The 22805-nt window shown below is 43.1% G+C and overlaps 1 protein-coding gene across 1 annotated transcript in view; it reads right to left on the reverse strand.

Annotated features, from left to right (window-relative positions):
* The window catches only part of TGFB2 (transforming growth factor beta 2), a 125920-nt gene that overhangs the window by 34027 nt on the left and 69088 nt on the right, over positions 1-22805 (reverse strand). The window contains exon 2 of the mRNA XM_084828779.1: positions 6766-6929. Coding sequence (XP_084684905.1) covers positions 6766-6929 — 164 coding nt within the window. The remainder of the gene's footprint in view (positions 1-6765; positions 6930-22805) is intronic.

Raw genomic sequence — 22805 nt, forward strand, 5'->3', positions numbered from 1 at the left:
CTGGTGGATGTTTGAGCTTGTTTGTTTAATCATTTTATTTCCCTTCCCTCTTTTAAAGTATTTTTATCCACCAGATATTACCTCAAATCTTGGTCTTTTGCTAAGAATGTATGTTGGGGAGGGTCCATACCCTTTTGTGTGAGGATGGTTAGGGAGTTACAAGAGAAAGAGTAAAAAGCTCCTCTATGACTCTCAGCATTCACAGGCTCATTTGCTATTATAGGACACAGAGCTGGACTCCGCTTTCCAAATTACAATGCTGTGGAACTCTGAGAAGGAAACTACGTGTAAAGCCGAGCTGTGGCTGCCTACAAAAATATTGGCTCATTTAGCTCAATATTGCCTACACCAGGGGTGTTGAACCTCTTTCAGACTGACAGCCAAATTCCATTTCAGGGAAGCTCTTGGGGGCCGCAATTCAGCAGTGGGCGGAGCTGAAGGCAAAAGGGGGCAAAGCCAAAACTCCAGCATATTTTAGCTTATTTTCACTCCTAGTGGGAAACCTGGGAAACCAAGTAGGAGATTCCTCCCAGATGAAAAAAAATTCACATTCCCCAAACGCAGTTTATGGGCTTCCTCACACAGAGCTTTTATCCTGCTATTCAGATAGGTCACTCAAGGAAGTTTGTGGCCCTTTAGATAATGCCGTCAACCAGCATCTCCTGCACAAAATGACCTTTATTCTGTTTTTTTAAAAGATCGGAGATAATGAGATATCAAATTACCCCGCTTGAGTTCCTTGGAAAAGGAAAAGCGGCAAGAGGAGGAGCTAGATCAATGAAACATAGGGAAGACTTGGTTAGGGGGGAGAAGGAGGGGGAAAGGGGAGGGGGGAAAGGAAGCACATATAAAGGAAGTCCGTTGTGATCCTGCATTTAAAATGAAAGCAGAAAGCCCCATTTTAAATGCAGGATTTTAGGCTGGTGTAGAGATGCTCTATTACTTTCTCTTCGTCCTCCACTCTCCAGCTGTGGAACTCCTATGGACATAGGCAAAGTGATTTGGGAGGAGAGGGTAGGCAGGTAGACAGATTCACAGTGATTCGGGAGAAGGTAGGTAGGCAGGCAGACAGATTCACAGAAGTGAAGGACAACATTCAGTTCCCGATATGTTCTCGGGGTTGTATTACAGTGGTGGGTGAGGCAGGGGCGGGGCCTAAGGCAAAAGGGGTGGTGTCAAATGCAAGAAGTGCAAAAACTACCAGCATATTGTAGCTTAAAGCTCTCACTGCCAGTAACTGAGCCTTCAGAGAGGCATTTCAAGCTTTTACAGTGGGGGCAAATAGCACAAAGGCCAGGAAAGCACCAAATGAATGGGGAAAGGGAGTGCGGCCAGGGGAAGGGGGTGATACCATGTGGGGAACCTGTGAAGGATGGACTGGGATCCCAGGTAGGCTGAATTTGATCTCTGGACCTGAGGTTGTGCACCCCTGGCCGCTGACAGGCAGTAACTCTCCTGGCTTTCAGGTAGGAAGTCTTTCTCAGTCCTATCTGGAGATCCTGGGGATTGAATCTCAGTCCTTCTGCATGTAAGGCGCAGTGGCGCAGATACTGGTTTCATTTAGGCGCCAAGGTAAAAAATGGCTTTTTCCCAAAGCTTCTGAGGGCTAATTGGATTCCCCGAGTTTTAACTGTTTTATTGTTTTACATTTTAAATTGGTATTAGCTAGCTTAATGATTTAATACATGTTTAGCTATTTAAATTATTTATTGTTTTATACTGTTTAAACTGATTTTATCTGTATGCCACCCTGAGATCTTAATGATATAGGGTGGGATACACATGTTTTAAATAAATAAAAAAATAAAATGTAAAGCATGCACTCTACTGCTGCATGTGCTCCACCACTGAGCTCACAGCCATTAGTCAATGGGCCAGTACATAAATAATCCCTACTTAGAGGGGCCAATTCATACACCCACCTCTGGAGATTATGTTCCGTCCTTGGAATTGTTGCTTCATCAGCTGAATGTGGAAGTGGTGAATTGGTCAACTGAACATGTTTATCACAAGCCCAGACAGCAACTGCATGCAACTGCAAATGGATTTGTAAGGTCCACAAAAGAGCCTTCAAGTGACCTCTTTTTCATCGCCTCCACATTCAATCCACACTATGAAAAAGTCGCCATAGGCCGTAGGTGGCCCAAACTGTCTTGGTTCCTGAGGCAGGAAATATAAATGGTGTTTCCTATGGTAGTAATAATAACACCGAACATAAATGACCATTTGCATTCCTTTAATGCAGCAGTGAGCAACCTTTTTTTCTGCTGAGGGCTGCACCCCCTTATGGGTAATCTGCTGGAGGGCGCAAATCAGTGGTTGGTGGGGCTGAAGGCGGGGCCTTCAGGCAGGGCCAGAGCCAAAAGTGGGTGGGTCACCCCTTTTCTCTCTCTGCTTCCTCCTTTTCTTTTTCTTTCTGCCACCTCATTTTCTCTTTCCCCATCTCCCTTCCCACCTAGGGAAGACTCAGATTGCTCATGCCAGAGATCTGATCATTGCCTGCAGAGGGCTTTTGAAATTAGACTGAGCATCACTTGAAAGTGGGTCAAGGGTTGCAGTCAGAGGAGGCTGGTGATTCCAATGCCAGTAGGACCATGAATCCTCTCCGGGTTTCAGTCAGAACCAGTCAGAACTTTTAAACTATTTACCGGTTTCTTGAAAGTTAACTTATGGTCAATGCAAATAGATTTTCGAGTTTGACATCTAAAAGACTGATATTACAACATTGCTCGCCTCCTATAATACAGTGGCTTGACGACTTAACAATGCTATCAACATTTGAATGGGTGATATATCATTGTCACTCACAAGTGGAGAAATACATGGATATTTGGTCTGCTTTCCTTGGCTTTTTCAGATGGTCATATTTAATGGTACATGAATGTAATTTCTTGTTGTTTTCCTTCACAATTTGTTTTGCTTTGTTTTGTTAAACAAAACCACAATTGTTAAGCTTTCCTATTTTATATTGTCTTATGCTGCACTTTGTGGTTTTAATTTCTGTGAACAGCCCACAGAGCTTTGGCTATTGGGTGGTATAGAAATAAATACATACATACATACATACACAATTAAAAGACTGATAACAAAAAGAACCAGTCAGAACTCTAAATGAGTTCTTTTAGAGTTCTGACTGGTTCTGACTGAAACCCTGAGCGGATTCACTGCCCCACTGACATTGGGGCCACCAGCCTCCACTGGTTGCACCCTGTCTTTTGTGGTACCTCAAAATCTGCAGCCTACTGTGGGAGACCTCTCCCTATCTAATGGGAAGGCTATCCCTACTGCAAACAGAAAATACGCCTCAAACCATAGTGTCTTTTATGAATCATCCCTGGGGCAAGTAAATACCTGTGTTAACATCATTTTAATTAAAGATGCAAGCACACACAGCTGGATTTTAATTTCAACTATTCATCTCATGGACGTACTTTAGAGAATGCATAGTCAAAAATGAAAGACACACACACACAACACAGTTAAGCTGAAAATACAACCGCTTATACCCAAGTCATGTCATTGGTTTCAACTGGGATAATCTGTCTTAAATCTGGGCATTTGATTTAACTGGATTGTATATGAAGCTGAAAAAGAGTTAATGCTGAGTAAAACAGACAGCTGGTGATGAAACAGTTAGAAACAAAATCAAACAAACTCCTGGCTTCAAGTCCGGAACATACAACAGCATCAATCAAAGAAAGACAAAATGGAGGTCAGATGGGGTCACTGAGGATGAGACAAAGACACCACCCAATGTTCAGCCATGATGTTTAAGTAAGCAGGCTGTGACCTTGTGTACAGTTACTTGGGAATAAGCTCCACCAAGCTTAATTGGGCTGACTTCTGAGTAAGCATGCATAGAATAGGACTATAATGCTGCAATACTGTGCATACTTACATAGGAGTATGTGCCCCAGAAATCTGTAGGACATACTTCTGAGTAAACATGTATGGATCCAGCCCTCATGAATACGAATAAGAGTGAGCTCTCTTGGGTATTTTAATTAAGTGTTGACCCTTAAAATCGCTGTTCAGGGATGTTGTGCTGCCATCATGCCACAGGAGCAGATAACAGGAGAAGCAGCGTATTTGGCTTACATAATTCAAGTATCATTCCAGTATATTATGGCTTGCTTATCCCTACCCAGAACACAGTGAGTACGTTGCCACCTTTCTTTATTGTCTCCTGTGATATGCAGAATTCTGATTCTGAACAAAGGTGGACAAGATCTAACTAAAAGGTGATCTTGGATATCATTCACGGTGAAAACAAGAGATGTGACATAAGGAGAAATGTGGCTTAATGTTTCAACACTTTCAATGGCCTGCACACAATGAAACTTGTTGTAGTATCCAGCAGACAGGACCAAATCACAATCCTGTCACTGCCTGGTTATATGTACTACTGCAGCACAAAGGATAATATTGCAACATCGACAACATTGCATTGACATGATAACACAATTTCCTGAGTGAGGCATCTCTTCAGTCATAAATTAAGAAGTAACATTATACCTTAATAAAATAAAATAAAATACTAGCGCACACACCAGGGATGGATGAATCTGTCAATTCTGGTTTCTCTCAGTTTCTCATTTTTCCAATCTGAAATTCAGTTCGTCTTGAACTTTGTTAATTTCTCCAGTCTTAAGTTATGTGTGTCCTGAACTTTGAGTATTTTTTTTTAAATGTGCGTGAAAATTAATAAGCATTTTTGCATGTATTCCTCCCAACGCATGCCTTTTTGTATGCATTTTTGCCTAATATACACATTATTTTACAAGCAATTTCTCTATACACATTTTTGTATGCATTTTTTGTTTGGAGAACTCCACTGCAAAATTCGGAGGGCTGTGAATTTCAAAGGATAAATGACTTTCGATTCACAAAACTGAAAGTTTGAAAGTGCAAAATTAGGTAAATTGAATTAATTTCTCCCATCCCTAGCACACACACAGCTAAAGTGTTTCATCCCACCTATTAACATTTGTTTAACTCTAGCCTGAATCTATATTAAGGTGAGACATCCCTTTCCAATACTTCTCCTCCCTCAGTGAATTCAAATTATAAGCATCCATGTGGTAGCCATTTTATTTGTGACTGTGTGGGTACTGCTGCACATGGACAGCTAGCTATGCTAGGACTCAGTATGTGGAAACTCAGCTTTCAGTGTAGCACTATCCCAATTACAGATATTGGCATGGCAAAAACTGGAGGTCCCTGTATTGTAGCAGTAGCCACAAAGCAGCCCAGCAGCAGCAGTTCTAGCACAGAATAAAGACAATTCACTGCTACATTTGAGCGTCCTTATCCCAGCTCCTTCACAGATGTGTGTGTTTCAGCAACAGCAGATGCTTGCTCTGGCCTATATCCTGTCATGGAAAGATCCTTCTACCTTTCTGAGTTTCTTCAGGTCAGGTCAGATATATGATTTAAGAGTCATTTGTTTTCTTTGGGAGATTTTAATAATTGGGATACTTATTTCACTTACAGCAGGGGTAAGCAACCTTTTCAGGCCCATTTGCTCAATTAGATAAACTGTCTTGGGCACCACCACAAAATGGCTGCCATGAGAGGCATGGCTAGTCACAAAGGACAATAACTGAGTACTGGGCAGAGGTCTGGTCTGAGCTCCAACACACGAAACAACTCCTTTGAATCCACCGTTTTCAGTCCTAACAGAAACCTATTTTACAGAAGACAAACTCCTTTTCTTTTTCTATTTTCCCCCTCCCCCTCCCCCTCCCCCAACCAGCTCAGCCCCCCATCTCTTTTTTCTCTCACACTCTCTATTCTCAGTTGTCTCTGAAGGAATCCCAGCTGCTGGTAAGAAAATGTGTTAACTGTTAAAATGGGAAGGGTAAGGCACCACGTTGACTACCCCTGACTTAGGGGCACATCTCACTATAATTTAATCCACTTTCAAACCTTTTTAACCATCATAATTAGCCAAAGTACCCTGGGAACTATTGTTCTCTCTCCAGCAAAGAATTCTTGGTGCCTTTAGGGAACTACAGTTCCCTTGGTTCTTTGGGGAAATGTAAACTGGGTTGAATTTGTAGTGTGCATGTGCCTTTAAGCTGCAATCCAATGCATACTTGCATTGCACATACTTTTGTGTAAGCCCCACTGAGCTCAAATGTGACTTATTTCTGAGTAAACATGTGTAGGGCATGTTACTCTAGTATACACGATATAGTTTCAATTAAAAGGATAAATGTAAATGTCAGAGAGGAAGGAGGAACATGAGATGCAATTAAAATGATTCAATAGACTTAGGTTGTTTTCACACAGGAGCTTTTAAGTGGATTTGTTTTCAGCCAAAGTCTAAAGCAGATGTAAAACTGCACTGGTTACGAAGCACATTTAGTTTTGCTTCCAATTTCTATCCAACACTAAAAGAATTCATACATGACACAAAAACTGCAAGACAAGTTCAAATACACTCATCTATACTGCAAGTTTAGATCAATCCTATACCATTTTAACTGGCCTGGCTTCTCCCAAAGATTCGTGGGAATTGTAGTTTGTGGTAGAGAGAATTCTCTGTTATAGATCCTCAGACCTTCTTCATAGAACTACATTTGCCAGAGTTCCCTAGGAATGAGCATTAAAATCAGTGCAAGAGAGTTATAAATACACTTATCTTATACTACAAGTTTAGATCAACTTCATACCATTCTAACTAAATCTATGTAGTGTAGATACACCCTATAAAGATGTCACATGTGAAAAAGGAATTTGAGAATGTCATCACAGCTTTACCTGATACAGCTCTATCCGTTGTTCCGATACACGAGCCTTTGGATTCTGCAAGCGAAAGACTCTAAATTCTGCCTTCACCAGGTTGGAAGCATTTTTTTCCATCACCGAGACATCAAATCTCACTCTTCTAAAATAGGGGATGGGGATGTTTGTTGAGATGAGATCTGCAAGAAGTTAGTATAATGGTTTAAAATGATAAATATATTGTTCTTTCACAGGCCGCAACATAAGACAGACAGCCTGGAGAAACAGCGACGGAAATGTCTACAGGATGATTCAGCTCCCAGCAGCCAATTTTGATATCATTAGCAATTTCACCAGATAAACAAACACATGTGTTTGATTATGGAAACAGCAGATTAATAGCGATCAGCAAACTATTTCCAACTCTCTTTCGGGGGCATGCATTTAACCCTGTTCTTTGAAAGCAACGGTGGAAAATCCTGGATGATTATAAATTGGAACCAACTCGTGACAGCTGATGTTTCACAAATGACTCCAGACTTGCATACGCTTAATCGCAATTGCCAAGAAAATAGAATTTAATGACAAGCGGTTTGCCCTGGGTAGTTTAAAAAAAGAAGAAGCCTGGAGCAAAAATGTCTAAACTCTTGACAATCTGTTTTGTCTTTTAAATGTTTCGATTGTCTCGAATCTCAAAGAAGAGGAAAGGAAACAGACTATTGCATAACAAATCTAAGACTTTACACAGAGTCCCAAAAAAGGGGGAGAAGAATAACCAGTTACATTTGGTCATACACCTCTTTTAAAAAATACTTCTTCACACTGATGCTGATTGGACTGGATCTGTGCGGTTGCACTTCTATATTCACTGCTGGCTTTAAAGGATCCATGGTTTGCTATTAAAATGGGCCCTCCTTTAAACTATAAATGAAGATTAGGAACTTAGGAAGCTGCCTTATATACTGAGTCAAACAATTGTCTATTTAGGCCAGTATTGTCCACACTGTCTGGCAGCGGCCTTCAAGGGTTTCAGGCAGGACCTTTTCCAGCCCTACCTAGAGATGCCAGGGATTGAACCTGGGACCTTCTACATGCAAAGCAGGTGCTTTACAACTGAGCTATGGCCCTGTCCCTGTCTACCCAAGTATTGTCTGCTCTGAATTGCGGTAGCTCTTTAGGGTCTCAGTCTTTCAGATTCTAGAAGGGGCACCATTTTCTCCAGTGCTATTTATAATTTCAACTCACTGGGAAAATCCAGGGCAACCCCACCCCACTTGGATCAGAGGAAAAGAAACAAGAACAACTTAACTGAGAATTGTCTCCCACCATTACTCCATCTCGATCCAGGACTGAGTTCACCCTGACGAGATTATGCAGGCCCAAGCACTCATTCAGACTTCCACTTCAGAATGGAAATGCTGCCTTCTTGTTCACCCACACGTCCTGCTCCCACTGGCTAGCCAACAGAGAGGACACAAGGGGTGGAATCCAGCAGGGTGGAATCGGCCCACACCGATTCTCTTGCGCCATGCAGATTCTGTTGTGCAAATGGTGGGTCCCACTGATTCCGTTGCATGCGGGGGATCCACCACTTGCTCAACAGAGAGTTTGTTTCCCAGAGGAAGCCCTGAAATGAGTGGACAGTCTCCTTTCTCAACTGAGACAGGTTGGCGGAGCCTCCTTATGTGAGCTCCGCCAACCTGCCCTCCTCCAGAAAAGAGTGTTTTCACTCATTTCCAGTTGCCCCAGAGGTGCTAAATCTTCGATCCGCAACCAGTAGCCACCATATCTGGATAGGAATTGGTGGGATGCATATGAATCGGCGGAGGCATAAGCATCTCATTGGATTCTGCCCAAGAACTGCAACCTTGTTTATCCACCAACCTTTGGCAATATGAACCAATGCATTAGGGGCCCCAGTGGAGTTTGCCCTCTTCACCACCCCACATTGCACCTCTGACTGCAACTGACAATAGGAGAGAATTGAACGGTGCTTCAGACATGACTTTGATACCACTTACAAGCTTTCAATCTACAAAAAACCAAATTGACTAAGTATATGCAACTTTCTCTGTCATCACCTCTTGACCTGATGGCAGTCCTCCTACACTCCAAACATGCTAATTAACATGGGACACAACCAGCCAGAAAGATTTCCTATGAAAGCCTCTTTAAACAAACAGGACCAGTGCAGGAGCACAACACCTCTCAGAGAAACGTGGATATTGGACAGTCTATAAAAGATAAATAAAAAGAAATACTGTGCCTTTGTGCCACTCCTAGTCATTACAACCGTGCTTGCCTGTTACATATTGACTACTGGATTACATCCCATGGGTGAGAACTCTCTTTCCTAGGTTGTTCTTAATAGCACAAGAACATAAGAGCCATGTTGAATCAGGCCAAGGGTCCATCTAGTCCAGCATTCTGTTTCCACAGTGGCCAACCAGTTGCCTATGGGAAACCCACAAGTAGGACAGGAGTGCAACAACACCCTTCTGCCCATGTTCGCCAGCAACTGGTATACGATGTTGGAAGTAGTATCCAGCCATCACGACTAGCAGCCATTGATAGCCCTATCCTCCATGGATTTGTCTAATCCCCTTCTAAAGCCATCCAAGTTGGTGGCCATCACTACATCTTGTGTTAGAGAATTCCATAATTTAACTGTGCACTGTGTGAATCTGTCCCATATCTTCCACCATTCAGCTTCATGGGATGACCTCAGGTGCTAGTATTATGGGAACGGTAGAAAAAACTCTCCCTATACACTTTTTCCAGACCATGCCTAATTTGTATACTTCTTTGGCATCCATCCAAAGTGGCCACCTCATCTTGTCTCATAGGGCTACCTCTGTCTCCCCCTATGGTTTACATTAAGATTATAGCTCCATAGGCTAGTGTCCTTTTTGCTTATGATATACTGTAAAGCATCATGTTAGTTGAGGTTGCGATATAGATAAAGGGAAATTAACAACAACAACAACAACAACAACCACCTTTGAAAATCTTTCTGATTTGACAAAAATTACTGCTGATGTGAGTTTGGTCCATGTCAACCGCAAGTGCAGCTTTCTTATTAGAGAGCAGAAGCATCAAACATCCTTTGATAGGCTATCCTAAGTGAGTGGAACTAATTCAATATGTTTCCTGTTGTGGGGAGACATAAACAACTTTCCTTTTCTTCTTTGGGGAAAAAGTCAGACCATACGGCTTGACTGTACTATTTTTCACTCTTTCTTGCTGTCTCTTATTCACACACACAGACAGTGAGAGAGAGAGAGAGAGAGAGAGAGAGAGAGAGGAAAAGCTGAGAGCTCCAATGTAATCCTTCCAACAAAAGTGGGCAATAAATGTTCTAAAGATTTATTTTTATTTCTTTCTGTGTTTGTTAAACTTTGGCAGATTCCCCCCCTTCCTCCGCACATCTCTTCTTCTGGTCCTTTGCCTGCCCTTAATTACAGCAGCCACAAGCCACTGAGGTCCTGGTGCTTTTCCCCTCTCTTTTATGACTGAATCGCATGAACGGCCACTTAGTAGGCTTTGATGGAGTGTGTGTGTGTGTGTGTGTGTGTATATATATATATATATATATGCAAATATTTATAAGAGTCACTTGATCGTGATTAAAAGCGGTTTTAATGCTTTCGTTGCTCTGGCTCGCTTCCCTAGACCTCTCCCTAGTAGGACTGTTTAAGTTAAGTTTCGGCCAATAAGAAAAATGGATTCAAATAAAACAAAACACAAAGAGCCGAAGTTAGTCACTTCTGTATACAGTGAAATGGTTTCTTCCCACTCTCTGTTTAGAGCTGACTCCCTGATCTACATATGGGCATCCATCCAGAATGGTCTCCTCCTTCAATAACAATGAAATGTGATAACTGATACTGTTTGCATGGAAGGCAAATCCAAAGGAAGGGGTTATTATGCTGTCACCGCATGTCTTTCTGGCGATATCCTCTCCTTGCTGTCAGGCATGCAAGGGTCACAGACTTTCTCCTCTCGCTCGAGGGAGACCTCTCCAGGAAATAAGATGTGCATGTAGCACAGCTGGACCCCAAAAGCTAACTGCTACTTACCATGATTTGCTCCTTGCGACCCTGATATGAGTACAGTGACGTGAATAATTGGTAGATGAGGTCCAATGATAATAACTGCAAATGGATGAGCAGTGGAGCAAAATAAATAAATCGCACCTTCACATATATCTTTAGGGCCAAATCAGACATAGCCCCAGCCTTCCCCAAGCTGGTGGTCTCCAGAGGGGTTGGACTGCAACTCCCAGCATTCCAGCTGGGAATGCTGGGAGTTGCAGTCCAGCACCTTTGGAGGGCACTAGGTTGGGGAAGGTTGCAGTACACATGGGTACCTGTAACACTATCCCAACGACCCTCTTTAAATAGGAATAGCAACTTCTGAATGGAAGATTGGAAGAGATTAGAAGAGCAGCAAAATGACAGTACATAATAGAAAAGCAGTCATCATACCACCTCCAACTGTCTTAAAACCTATTGTCTAACTCCAACCTATGTGTTTCACCCACTTTCTGTGTGTTTCAACCATGGCCCCAGGGTGATTGGATGCTCATGTTTCTCTCTGGTAAAATCTGTGAGTGGCAACTAAAGACACACATCCTTAACACCACATCTGTTTACAGGAGCAGCAAAGCATCTGTGTACCAGATCATTCAAATTAAATAACCACATTTCCAGAGGCTGTTGTTTGAATTAAAAATGACTGCTCCCTGCTTTACATGCCATATTCACCATATCCACAAGCTTTTTTGTGTGTTTTCAAACACTTTAAAAAAGAGTGGCGTGTATATCCCTGTTTGTTTTCTTGCCTGAGAACAACATGGCCTACATCTGCAACAAGTGCAAGTTGATCACGCTGCTGGAAGAAAAAGTAAGTGGACTGGAGCGGCGACTGTCGACCCTCTGGGGAATAAGAGAACACGAAGAGTTCTTGGACAGAATGGGGGAACTACAGCAGCAAAGGGCAGACCAGAAGCTTGAAGAGCAACAGCAAGATGAGGCAGTGGGAAATGCTGAGGTGAAGAAAAATGGAGTAGAGGATACTCCTTGGAAAAGGGCGACAGTTAGGAGAAGAAGAACTAGACGCCACTCTGCACCAGTGGAAGCAGTGGAGCTGTGGAACCGATTCCAGGTACTTGCGGATGAGACTGGAGGACAGCCTGCAGAGGAAGAATCACAGGGGAACCTACATGAGAGTGAGCAAGAGGCTGAAGGTCAGTCAAACAGAGGTGATGAAACCCAGGCCTACAAGAAGAAGAAGAGAAGAGTGGTAGTAATGGGAGACTCCTTGCTGAGTGGGATTGAGACCCAAGTATGTTGCGAAGACCCATGGACTCGCCAGGTTTGTTGTCTCCTGGGAGGACGAATTAGAGACATGACTGAAGGGTTGCCTGCACTCATAAAGCCCACTGACAGGTATCCCTTTCTTCTCATCCACGTGGGAACAAATGATACCGCCAAGCGGAGCTACGAAGAAATCATGTCAGACTTTGAAGCTTTGGGAAGGAAACTCAAGAACTTTGGGGCCCAGATAGTTTTCTCATCCATCCTTCCAGTAGTTAGAAGAGGGATAGAAAGGGAACGAAAAATACTCCAGGTGAATGACTGGCTACGAAGGTGGTGCCGACGAGAGAGATTTGGATTCTGGGACCACGGGCTATTCTTCCTGGAAGATGGACTGTTGGCTAGGGACGGGTTGCACCTCACAAAGGAGGGGAAGAATGTGTTTGGCCACAGCATGAAGAACTTAATCAGGAGGGCTTTAAACTGAATCCTACGGGGGAGGGAGATGTAATGTTGGGGGTAACAATGGACGTAGGCACATGCACTGCAACGGAGAGAACAGCTCTGACAGCGCCCAATAATAGTCTTCAGACACATGTAGGAAGAAAGCCAGACTATGAAGCACATGGTCTTCGATGTCTATATACTAATGCCCAGAGTATCGGAAACAAACAGAACGAACTTGAACTCTTAATACAAGAGGGAAATTATGACCTGATAGGTATAACTGAGACTTGGTGGGATGACTCTCATGACTGGAATACAGGAATTGAAGGATATAACTTGTTCAAAAAGAACAGGAGGAACAGAAAGGGAGGTGGGGTTGCACTATATGTGAAAAATACATATCTCTGCACAGAAAGACAGGAGGAGGAGCTTGGTAGCCCCATCGAGAGCATCTGGATCAAAATAAATGGAGCAAAGAATAAAAGGAACCTGGTGGTCGGAGTCTACTACCGGCCACCCAACCAAGGAGAAGACGAGGATGAAACTTTTGAAAAGCAAATAGCCAATGTTTCAAGGAAGCATGATGTAGTAGTAATGGGGGACTTCAATTTCCCCGAAATTTGTTGGGAGACAAATTCTGCAAAACATGGCTCCCCCAGGAAATTCCTGACTTGTGTGGCGGATAACTTCCTCCTACAGAAAGTAGAGGAAGGAACTAGAGGATCGGCTATCCTTGACTTGATCCTAACTAACAGAGATGACTTAGTGGATAAAGTAGCAGTTACAGGAACTCTGGGGGAAAGCAACCATGTTGTACTTGAGTTCTTGGTTCTAAGGGAAGCAAAAGCCGAGTGTAGTCAAACGCGTACCCTGGATTTTAGGAAAGCTGATTTTAATAAACTCAGAACAATGATCAGTAAGGTCCCATGGCAAGCAATGCTAACGAGAAAAGGAGTCCAAGATGGGTGGGAGCTTTTAAAAAAGGAAATTCTCAAGGCACAATTACAAACCATTCCAACAAGAAGAAAAGGTGGAAGACAACAGAAGAAGCCAATGTGGCTTCACAAAAAGCTTAGGGATGACCTGAAAACAAAAAAGGACACATACAGGAAGTGGAAAGAAGGCCAAGTAACAAAGGAAGAGTACAGGCAGGCAGGTAGCACAGAATTGCAGGGATGGCGTCAGGAAGGCTAAAGCTGAGAACGAGCTGAGGTTAGCAAGGGATGCTAAAAACAACAAAAAGGCTTTCTTCAGATACGTGCATAGTAAAAGGCAGAGGAAAGAAATGGTTCATTTAATAGCTGAAATGTTCAGCTATTAAATAAGGATGGCAAAACGATAACAGATGACAAAGAAAAGGCAGAGGTGCTCAATTCCTACTTTGGCTCAGTCTTCTCCCAAAACAGGTCTATGACCCCCCTGGCAAAGGCGAAGTACAGGCTGAAGGGGCAGGATTGCAGCTTGAGATAAATAGGCATATGGTCAAGGAACACCTAATTACTTTGAATGAGTTCAAATCTCCAGGGCCAGATGAAATGCATCCTAGAGTCATAAAGGAACTGGCAGAAGAACTCTCAGAACCGCTGTCTATTCTCTTTGAGAAATCATGGAGGACAGGGGAAGTGCCAGATGACTGGAGGAGGGCTAATGTTGTCCCTGTCTTCAAAAAGGAGGAACCTGGGAACTACAGACCAGTCAGTCTGACATCAATCCCTGGGAAAATTCTGGAGCAGATGATAAAGCAATCCATCTGGAAGCACCTTGACAACAATGCCGTGATTACTCGAAGCCAACAGGGATTTGTCAAAAACAAGTCCTGCCAGACAAATCTGATCTCATTTTTTGATCAAGTAACCTCCCTTGTAGACTGTGGGAATGCTGTAGACATCATATACCTAAACTTCAGCAAAGCTTTCGACAAAGTGCCCCATGATATCCTGATGAGCAAACTAGCTCAAAGTGGGCTAGATGAAACAATGATCCGGTAGATCCACAGTTGGCTACAGAATCAGACTCAAAGCGTGCTTATCAATGGGACCTTCTCAAACTGGGGAGAGGTAACGACTGGGGTACCGCAGGGCTCAGTCCTGGGCCCAGTGCTCTTCAACATTTTTATTAATGACTTGGAGGAGGAGGTGCAAGGAATGCTGATCAAATCTGCAGATGACACAAAATTGGGCGGGATAACTAATACTTTGGAAGACAGAAACAAAATTCAAAGTGATCTGGATAGACTGGAGCGCTGGGCAGAAAACAACAGAATGATATTTAATAGAGATAAATGCCACGTTCTGCACCTAGGAAAAAGAAACCAAATGCACAGTTACAAGATACGGGATACTTGGCTCAACAACACTACAAGCGAGAAGGATCTTGGAATTGTTGTCGATCACGAGCTGAATATGAGCCAACAATGTGATGTGGCTGCAAAAAAGGCAAATGCTCTTTTGGGCTACATTAATAGAAGCATAGCTTCCAAATCCTGGGAAGTACTAGTTCCCCTCTACTCAGCACTGGTTAGGCCTCATCTGGAGTACTGTGTCCAGTTCTGGGCACCACACTTTAAGAAGGATGCAGACAACTGGAGAGGGTTCAGAGGAGGGCAACAAAGATGATCAGGGGACTGGAAACAAAGCCCTATGAAGAGAGACTGAAAGAACTGGGAATGTTTAGCCTTGAGAAGAGAAGACAGAGGGGAGATAGGATAGCGTTCTTCAAGTACTTGAAAGGTTGTCACAGACAGGAAGGCCAGGATCTCTTCTCGATCATCCCAGAGTGCAGGACACGGAAGAATGGGCTCAAGTTACAGGAAGCCAGATTCCGGCTGAAGATCAGGAAAAACTTCCTGACTGTTAGAGCAATATGACAGTGGAACCAATTCCCTAGGGAGGTGGTGGGCTCTCCCACACTGGAGGCGTTCAAGATGAGGCTGGACAGCCATCTGTCAGGGATGCTATGACTTGGATTCCTGCATTGAGCAGGGGGTTGGACTCGATGGCCTTGTAGGCCCCTTCCAACCTTACTATTCTATGATTCTATGTTCCTTTGAATAGGCATCCTCCAAATCAAATGGCACAAACAAACAAAATACCCCAAGTGTCTGATCAGAAGCTGAATGTACAGCTGGGACTGTTAATTGGATATAAAGAGCACGTTAGTAAAATCCACACTGCAACATTTTCTCACAGATTTTTCACTACTTGGCAATCCAGTTGTGAAACTATTATAAAAAGAAAATACAGATTGACTATTCTATCCAGAGACTGAAATATCATACATCTCTGTCTATATTCCTGAAATTTGCACCAGGAACTGCTTGTGCAATTTCCAACACATCTGAAATGGTATCCCTATCACTGAGAAGTACTTTATTATGCAGGTGCTCACTTCCTCCACAATGTTCCTGGCAATGACTGAACAGACACCACATTAGAAACATTGCCACTAGTAAAGTGCTTGAAATGGAAAGCAAGGGTCTTTACTCATGCATAGATTTGCTCATGGGTAGGCACCCCACTGGTTGTCTCATCAGCAAGTCTCAAGCAGCTTCTGCCCAGGACTGAATTAGGACTGAAGCTGACTTGATGGCAGTGGTGTTGCTTCCAGGAATCTAGCTTTCCACATCAAGCTGGAGGTTTGAGCTCTTCTCATCCATGGAACTCACATGAATATGTCCCCCTGACTGTTACTTGACAAGGCAGAGCAGAGCTTTGCAGGAACCCATGGGGACAAAGAGTTTGCTTCACTTTACCCTAGAAACAAGTTCACAAAGGAAAAAGGGTATGTGTCCACAGCCTTAATTCCTGAACAGGCCCTTTGGACAGAGGGTTTTCAGAACATGGACACAATTATAGTGCTCTCTCCATCCTAAGTTGAACACAGGCCTATGTCGTCCCTCCTTCAGTCCTGCACATCTTCTAAGAGCTGGCTGCCAAGTATTTGCCATCACCACATGGAACTGGTCCTCTAGCCATAGATTCACAGTGTAGTTTACTAGTTTTTATACAAAAAATGTAATAGGAGAAAGTATGGAAACAAAACAGGAAGTAGAGATTTTCCCATTTGGAAAATTAAACAGGCACCAATTTGATCTTCCCAAGGTACAACAGATCACACCACATGTACTTTACATTAAACTTGGCAACTGTTGTCTTTTCTGTAGCTGGCTTTCTTCACTACGCTATAATGCACAGCAGAAGTGTTTGAAGACTGTTTCCAATTCTCTGTCCAGTAGCTGGATTTTCAGGGTGGTCTCTGCAAAGCTCCCAGCTGGACCACTATTAGTACACTACAGCATGCAGAGTCATATATTGATCAGCAATTTTTCAAAATATCTCCTACTATTCTCCTGAGGCTTGTGCAGATTGTGACCATTCCCAACAATAGCTGTGACTTTGCCTTCTTGATTTCCACCACAGAAAGCAGTAACACTTTGCAGTGGACTGTAGATGAGTAAGAGGGAAGCATACTCATGGAGTAAATAAATCGCTACGGACGGGCAATAGCTTCAGAATGGACTGCATTAACATATCCAGAACCAGTAAGGAAACAATGCAGCCTTCTTCTTCTTCTTCTTCTTCTTCTTCTTCTTCTTCTTCTTCTTCTTATTATTATTATTATTATTATTTTAAATCCCATTCCTCATCAAATGTGTATCTTTGATTGTTGTTTGCTAAAATCTGCCCTGGCACATTAGCCTGGATTTCAAATTTGAACTATATCACAAGCTGTAGTAAAAGTCAATGCAGGCTACAATCCTAAACACATTTACCTGGAAGTAAGTCACAATGAACACAGAGGGACTTACTTCTGAGTAAAATGCATAGGATTACACTGTTAGGCTGCAAGCCCATACCTATTCACCTGGAAGCAAGCCCCACTGACCTGTCAGTGGGACTTACATCTGAGTAGACATGTATGGGGTTGCACTATTAGCAGGTTTAATGCAAAGAAAAAAGTTTTCAGGATCATTTAAGATCCAGATTTTCTACTTAGAGTAAATCAGCATATTAAGATCAATATAGCTGACACTAGCTGATGGAGACAACATGGATTAAAAAGTGATATCGTGGAAAAGAAAAAACAAACATGTACAAAACCACAACCTTGCCATAGCTAGCTGCAGCTTAACTGGGAGGTCAAACTAAGGTAACAAAATGTAGGACGGGACTGCTGAAGTGACAGAATGCTACAATTAAGAAGTCTATTGGCACAGAGATGACAATCAAGTAAATGACATAACTGATCCTATGTTAAAAATAAACTGAGAGCCTTAGCAAGCCAAGAAAATAAGTTTCCTCCTGATTTACTAGAAGTAGTGGTTTATCTTCTGTCATGATGCCATCTGTACACACAACAGCAACAACACCAACTTATATCCCGCCTCTCATCAAATGTGTACTATGTGTGCATGGTTTGTTTCGCCACTCCCGCTTCTTTGCATTAATCCACAGTTAACACAATCCCATCTATGTCTACTCAGAAGTAAATCCCAACAAGGTCAATGGGACTTGCTCTCAGGTAAACAGGCATGGGATTGCAGCCTTATAGTACAATCTATGCATTTTTACTCAGAAGTAAGTCCCTCTGCATTCAGTGGGATTTACTTTCAGGTAAATGTACTCGGGATTGCAGCCTAAGTAGCAGGAATGATTGGGCGGTGTGCACCAACATGCTGTTTCATTCCCAATAATCCAGAATTTAAACAAAAGACCTTCCGTACGTGGTTTGGTTAGCATTATATGTGAACCAGGAACTCTGGCTTGTCTCTCCCCTGACAAGCCAGAGAAATAATCCAAGCACAAACCATGCAAACCAGGCCATAGAGGGACACTGTACTTCTGATGCTTAGAGTAGACCCCTTGAAGGCAAGGGACTGTAAGTTAGTCATGACTAAGTCTGGATCCAGCCCTATTTGTTTAATCTCTGTGACACACACAAATATTGCCTCTTAGGCCAAAGACGGTCATTTCTGAATAGCAACAAGATGCTATAATTCTGCTGCGTTATATTCCCTTTATTAGTTTGGACTGTATTTTGCAGGCAACAAGACTTCAGTTTCTGGGGATGGGTAGGAATTAAACAAACACTCTGCTTTAGCAATATATGTGAGAATTTTAAAGGCCAGAAACTATTCATAGAAGAGAACGGATTCATTATAAAACAAAACATTTACAGGTACCCCCCCGCCCCAGTTTTGCATGATTAAGAGGAGAACCCTTAAATCAGAATTCTGTATCCAAATGTTGTTTGATTTGTGTGCCAGGTCTGAATTTTCTCATTTCTGAATAAGTGGGAAGTTGTCTGTAGTCTCCTCCAGAAAAACTGTGTTTCTTTCCCCAAGTTATCCATCTTCTAAGTCTCATCTTTCTTCACCCCTGTGCTAGACTATTATATCTGCCATCTGAGTGATGGATAATGTTACATCTTAGGGATTACGGAATGATTAATGATGTTCTATATCCCTGCCCAGTGAATAGGGAATACATCTGGGACCAAGCAATCACTGTTGGTGGCACTGTGACAGATTGGAGCATTGGCTCAGCGTGGCCAGTGGTGAATGCTGTGCTTTCTTCAAAACAAATGTAGAGCTTTTCCCAGGTTATGAATTTGCCCTACTATATTACACTTTCCATACTGAGCAGAACAAGGAAGGCAGTAATGGGAGGGCTGAATAATTATTTTATCTCCCACACTGGCTACTCTCCCCATCCCCCCCAAACCCCAAAGGTTTGAATCGATTCTTGACAGGAACACTGACACGTGCACTGTTCTGCATATTCTCCTATTGCCTCCAGGACAGTTTGGCAATGTAAGCCTTTGAGAGCCAATTGCCTCGATCCAAATGGCATCAAGAGAAGGTGGGTGGAGTGGATTTGTGTGGCACCGGGCTCACAGAAAACCTGTGCAGAGAACACAATGCGCAAGCAAACCCAACTGACCATGCAAGCTGTTTTACGTAGCATTTGCCTTGGAGTCGTTCTGGTTTGCTTCTTTGGGCTTTGTGAAGGAATGAAAAACAATGACTGGGTTCGCACAACACGCTAACCCACACTTAGTGTTTGAGTGTGGGTTGTTGTTGAACAATGGGTTGTTTGTTGAACAGTGGGTTGGCGTGTTGTCTGAATCCAGGACATTTTCCGCAGGGTGGCTTTTTAACCATGCAATGTGGCTCATTTTTCCTCAAACAAGCTACCCTGAGAACCCATGGTTTGTTGCTGGGTTGTTTAGGGTACTTAACAAGCCACACTGCATGGTTAACAAGCCGCCCTGTGGAAAATGTCCTGGGTTCAGAAAACACAGTAATCCACGGTTCAACAAACAACCCATAGTGTGGGTTAGCGTGTTGTGTGAACAACCTCAATAAACCAATAAAGCAACCAAAGGCACACTCTAGTGAAGCTAAATACTTTTTAGGGGCTATATTCCTAAACACACTTATAGTGCAATCCTATGGAGCTCTACATAGAAATTGGCCCCATTGAGTTCAATGAGACTGACTCCCAGGGAAGGGTGTATAGGTTTCGCAACCTTAAAGAGCCAGCATGATGGAGTGGTTAGTATATCTGCCTAGGACTGGGGTGGTTCAGTTAAAATCCCTGGTTAGCTGTGAAACTCAGTAGGCCAGCCTAACCTGATTCACAGGGTGGTTATGAAATTAAAATGAGGGGTGAGAGAACCATGTATGAAATCCCTGGAGGATGATGGGATAAAAGGATAATTTAAAATAAAAACCATACATCTCATTGAAACACTGTACATCCCATTGGGACTTAAATATGAACAAGTCTGCACAGGATTGGGCACAACGCATACTAGCCTTCCCCAACCTGGTGCCCTCCAGATGTGTTGGACTACAGTTCCCATAATACCACAGCCAGATGGCTGAGCTATAACTGCTCTGCTCACTTGAGTGGGTGAATTTGGCCCTAAGTATTCTTTGCAGCCTTCTTGACTCTGCCACCTGCTAATGGAGGAGCAAGGTAAAATTGAGTGGGGAATGACTGCAAAGAGGTTGCATCTTTTTTCATATGAGCCTGATATTATTTTGTGTGGTGTGGAGAAACTGGATAATACTACATAATACTAGAACCTAAAGCTAAATGGTGGGAGATTCAGGACAGACAAATGGAAATATATCTTCACTCAGGATGTAAACTATAGGATTTGCTACCACACGTCTGACAGCCACCTGGATGACATATGGCTTCCAATGGCTATTAGTCATGATGACTATATGGGCAGTATCCAACAGCATCATTCTGCAAACTTAAATAGCACTAGTGAAGCTCTGCCGAATCTTTCTGTTGCACAAGTGGTTGCTCATTATGTTTGCACAACCAGTTGTCCAAGAGTTATGTGCAACCGGTTGGGCAAACATAACTTGAGTTGGATTTTTCTCTTGCGCATAGTTCAGAACCTAGTTTCCACTAGCGCAATGTCATTTGCAGTAATGGAATGAAACAGTTGGATACTGCCCTATATTACGTCCTGTATCAGAGGTAATATGCCTCTGAATACCAGTTGCTAGGGAAAACAAAAGGAGGTCAGTGTTGCACACATTTTCTGTTTGTGGGCTTCCCATAGGCATCTGGTTGGCCACTGTGGGAACAGAATGCTGGACTAGATAGGCCTTTGATCTGATCCAGCAAGGTGTTTCTTATGTTTTTATTAACTCCATCCTGCTCTGTCCCCCAACTAGAAAGTTGATGGAGGGAACCTTGTACAAGCTGGGGAAGATGGATGCTTGGATGCGAATTTCTTCTTTTTCATTGCACGTTGAACAAAGGTAAGAGTTACATCCACAACTGTGCCTATGTTTTGCTCTGGCCACACCCACTGCTGGAATGCAGACCCCAACAGGTTTCAGCCTTGACAAGAAAAAAGTTCCCCTCCCCAAGTAGAAGGCATTTATTTAGCAATCTTTGTATGGCCTGAAAAGCTGCTCTCCTTTGTGCTGCTAATAGTGGACATCAGCTGAAATGTCCTTCAAGCATCAGGTGTGTTTGGTGCCTCATGCTACACCTCTACAAATTAATGGGCTGAGCTAGGATAGGAACAGCCAAAGAGCCAAGCCAGGTTATTGTCAGCTGAGACTGGGAGAGGTTATTTCTAGGACAATCTGGGCTCTCCATGTTCTCCTCTGCAGTTTCAGACGAGCAACAAAAAGGCCTTTAACTTTTGCCAGAACATCTGAGAAAGGCAAAGCCCCTTCCAAATCACCATCAGACTCGCATCTTTGGCTTGAAATCCCAGTGTCTCATGTATCACCGCTGAAATCAAATATGCAAGTAGATGTGTGTTGTGTTTGGAAAATGCTCAGGTATGCACTTTGCTATTCTGCTTACACTGGAATCCAAAAAAAAAAATCAAATAAGAAATATATCCAGAACACTTTCATCTCCTTCCATGAAGTGCTGCTCCTTTTCCAGCTTGGATTAATGTGTGCATGAGTCACAGGCCTGCCTCCTATCTGCTCTTCGGAAACAGAGAAGGAGGATGCAAACTGACCCTCTTTTTGCTGGCAAAGGCAAGATCATCTGACTAGATTGCACAAAGTTAGCTGAGCTAGCTATGGAGCTGGTGTAGCATAGTGGCTAAGAGACTGAGCTACGAATCAGAAAATGCCCAGCTCAGGTTTTGCCATGAACTCCCTAGGTGCATCAGCTCTCTCCCTGTCCATATGCAATATGGGAAATAATGATGCTGACTTACTTACTTCACAGAGTTATTGTAAAGGTGAGATGATGCAGGTGAAGCATTCTGAACACTTGAAAGTGCTGCACACATCTTATCATTAAGATCGCCACATTTGCAAGGGGTCATGTTTGATTGTTTTTCAGCAACAAAAGCCTTTTCTTCCTAACTTGATGACACGGTAGCTAAAATGACAGTTTCAAGGAGGAAATGTATCAGGAGCCCCCTAGTCTTCTGTATCAGGAGCCCCCTAGTCTGGGAGAGTGAACACAGGGAGCTGCCTTATACCCGGTCAGGCTACAACTGGTCCATCTAGCCCAGTCCTGTGCACTCTGATGGGCAGTGGCTTTCTAGGGTCTCAGGCACAAGTCTTCCCCATCAGCTGCTATATGGCCCTTCTCATGGGATGGCATATCCCATGAGAAGGGCCATATAGCAGCTGATGGGGAAGACCGGACCTGGGGCCCTCTGCATGCAGTGAGCTATGGCTCCCCACCACAAACCGATTAGAAACCATCAGACTGCATTGTGGTAAAAATCTCCAAGATGTATACACCGATTTAAAAAAAGACCTCTGCTGCCAAATCAGACCCCGATTTGCCGCTTTTCCATGTT

Source organism: Heloderma suspectum, chromosome 1 (assembly GCF_057233095.1).
Source record: "Heloderma suspectum isolate Gila_16-S chromosome 1, 16-S_ref, whole genome shotgun sequence".
NCBI classification, from domain to species: Eukaryota; Metazoa; Chordata; class Lepidosauria; order Squamata; family Helodermatidae; genus Heloderma; species Heloderma suspectum.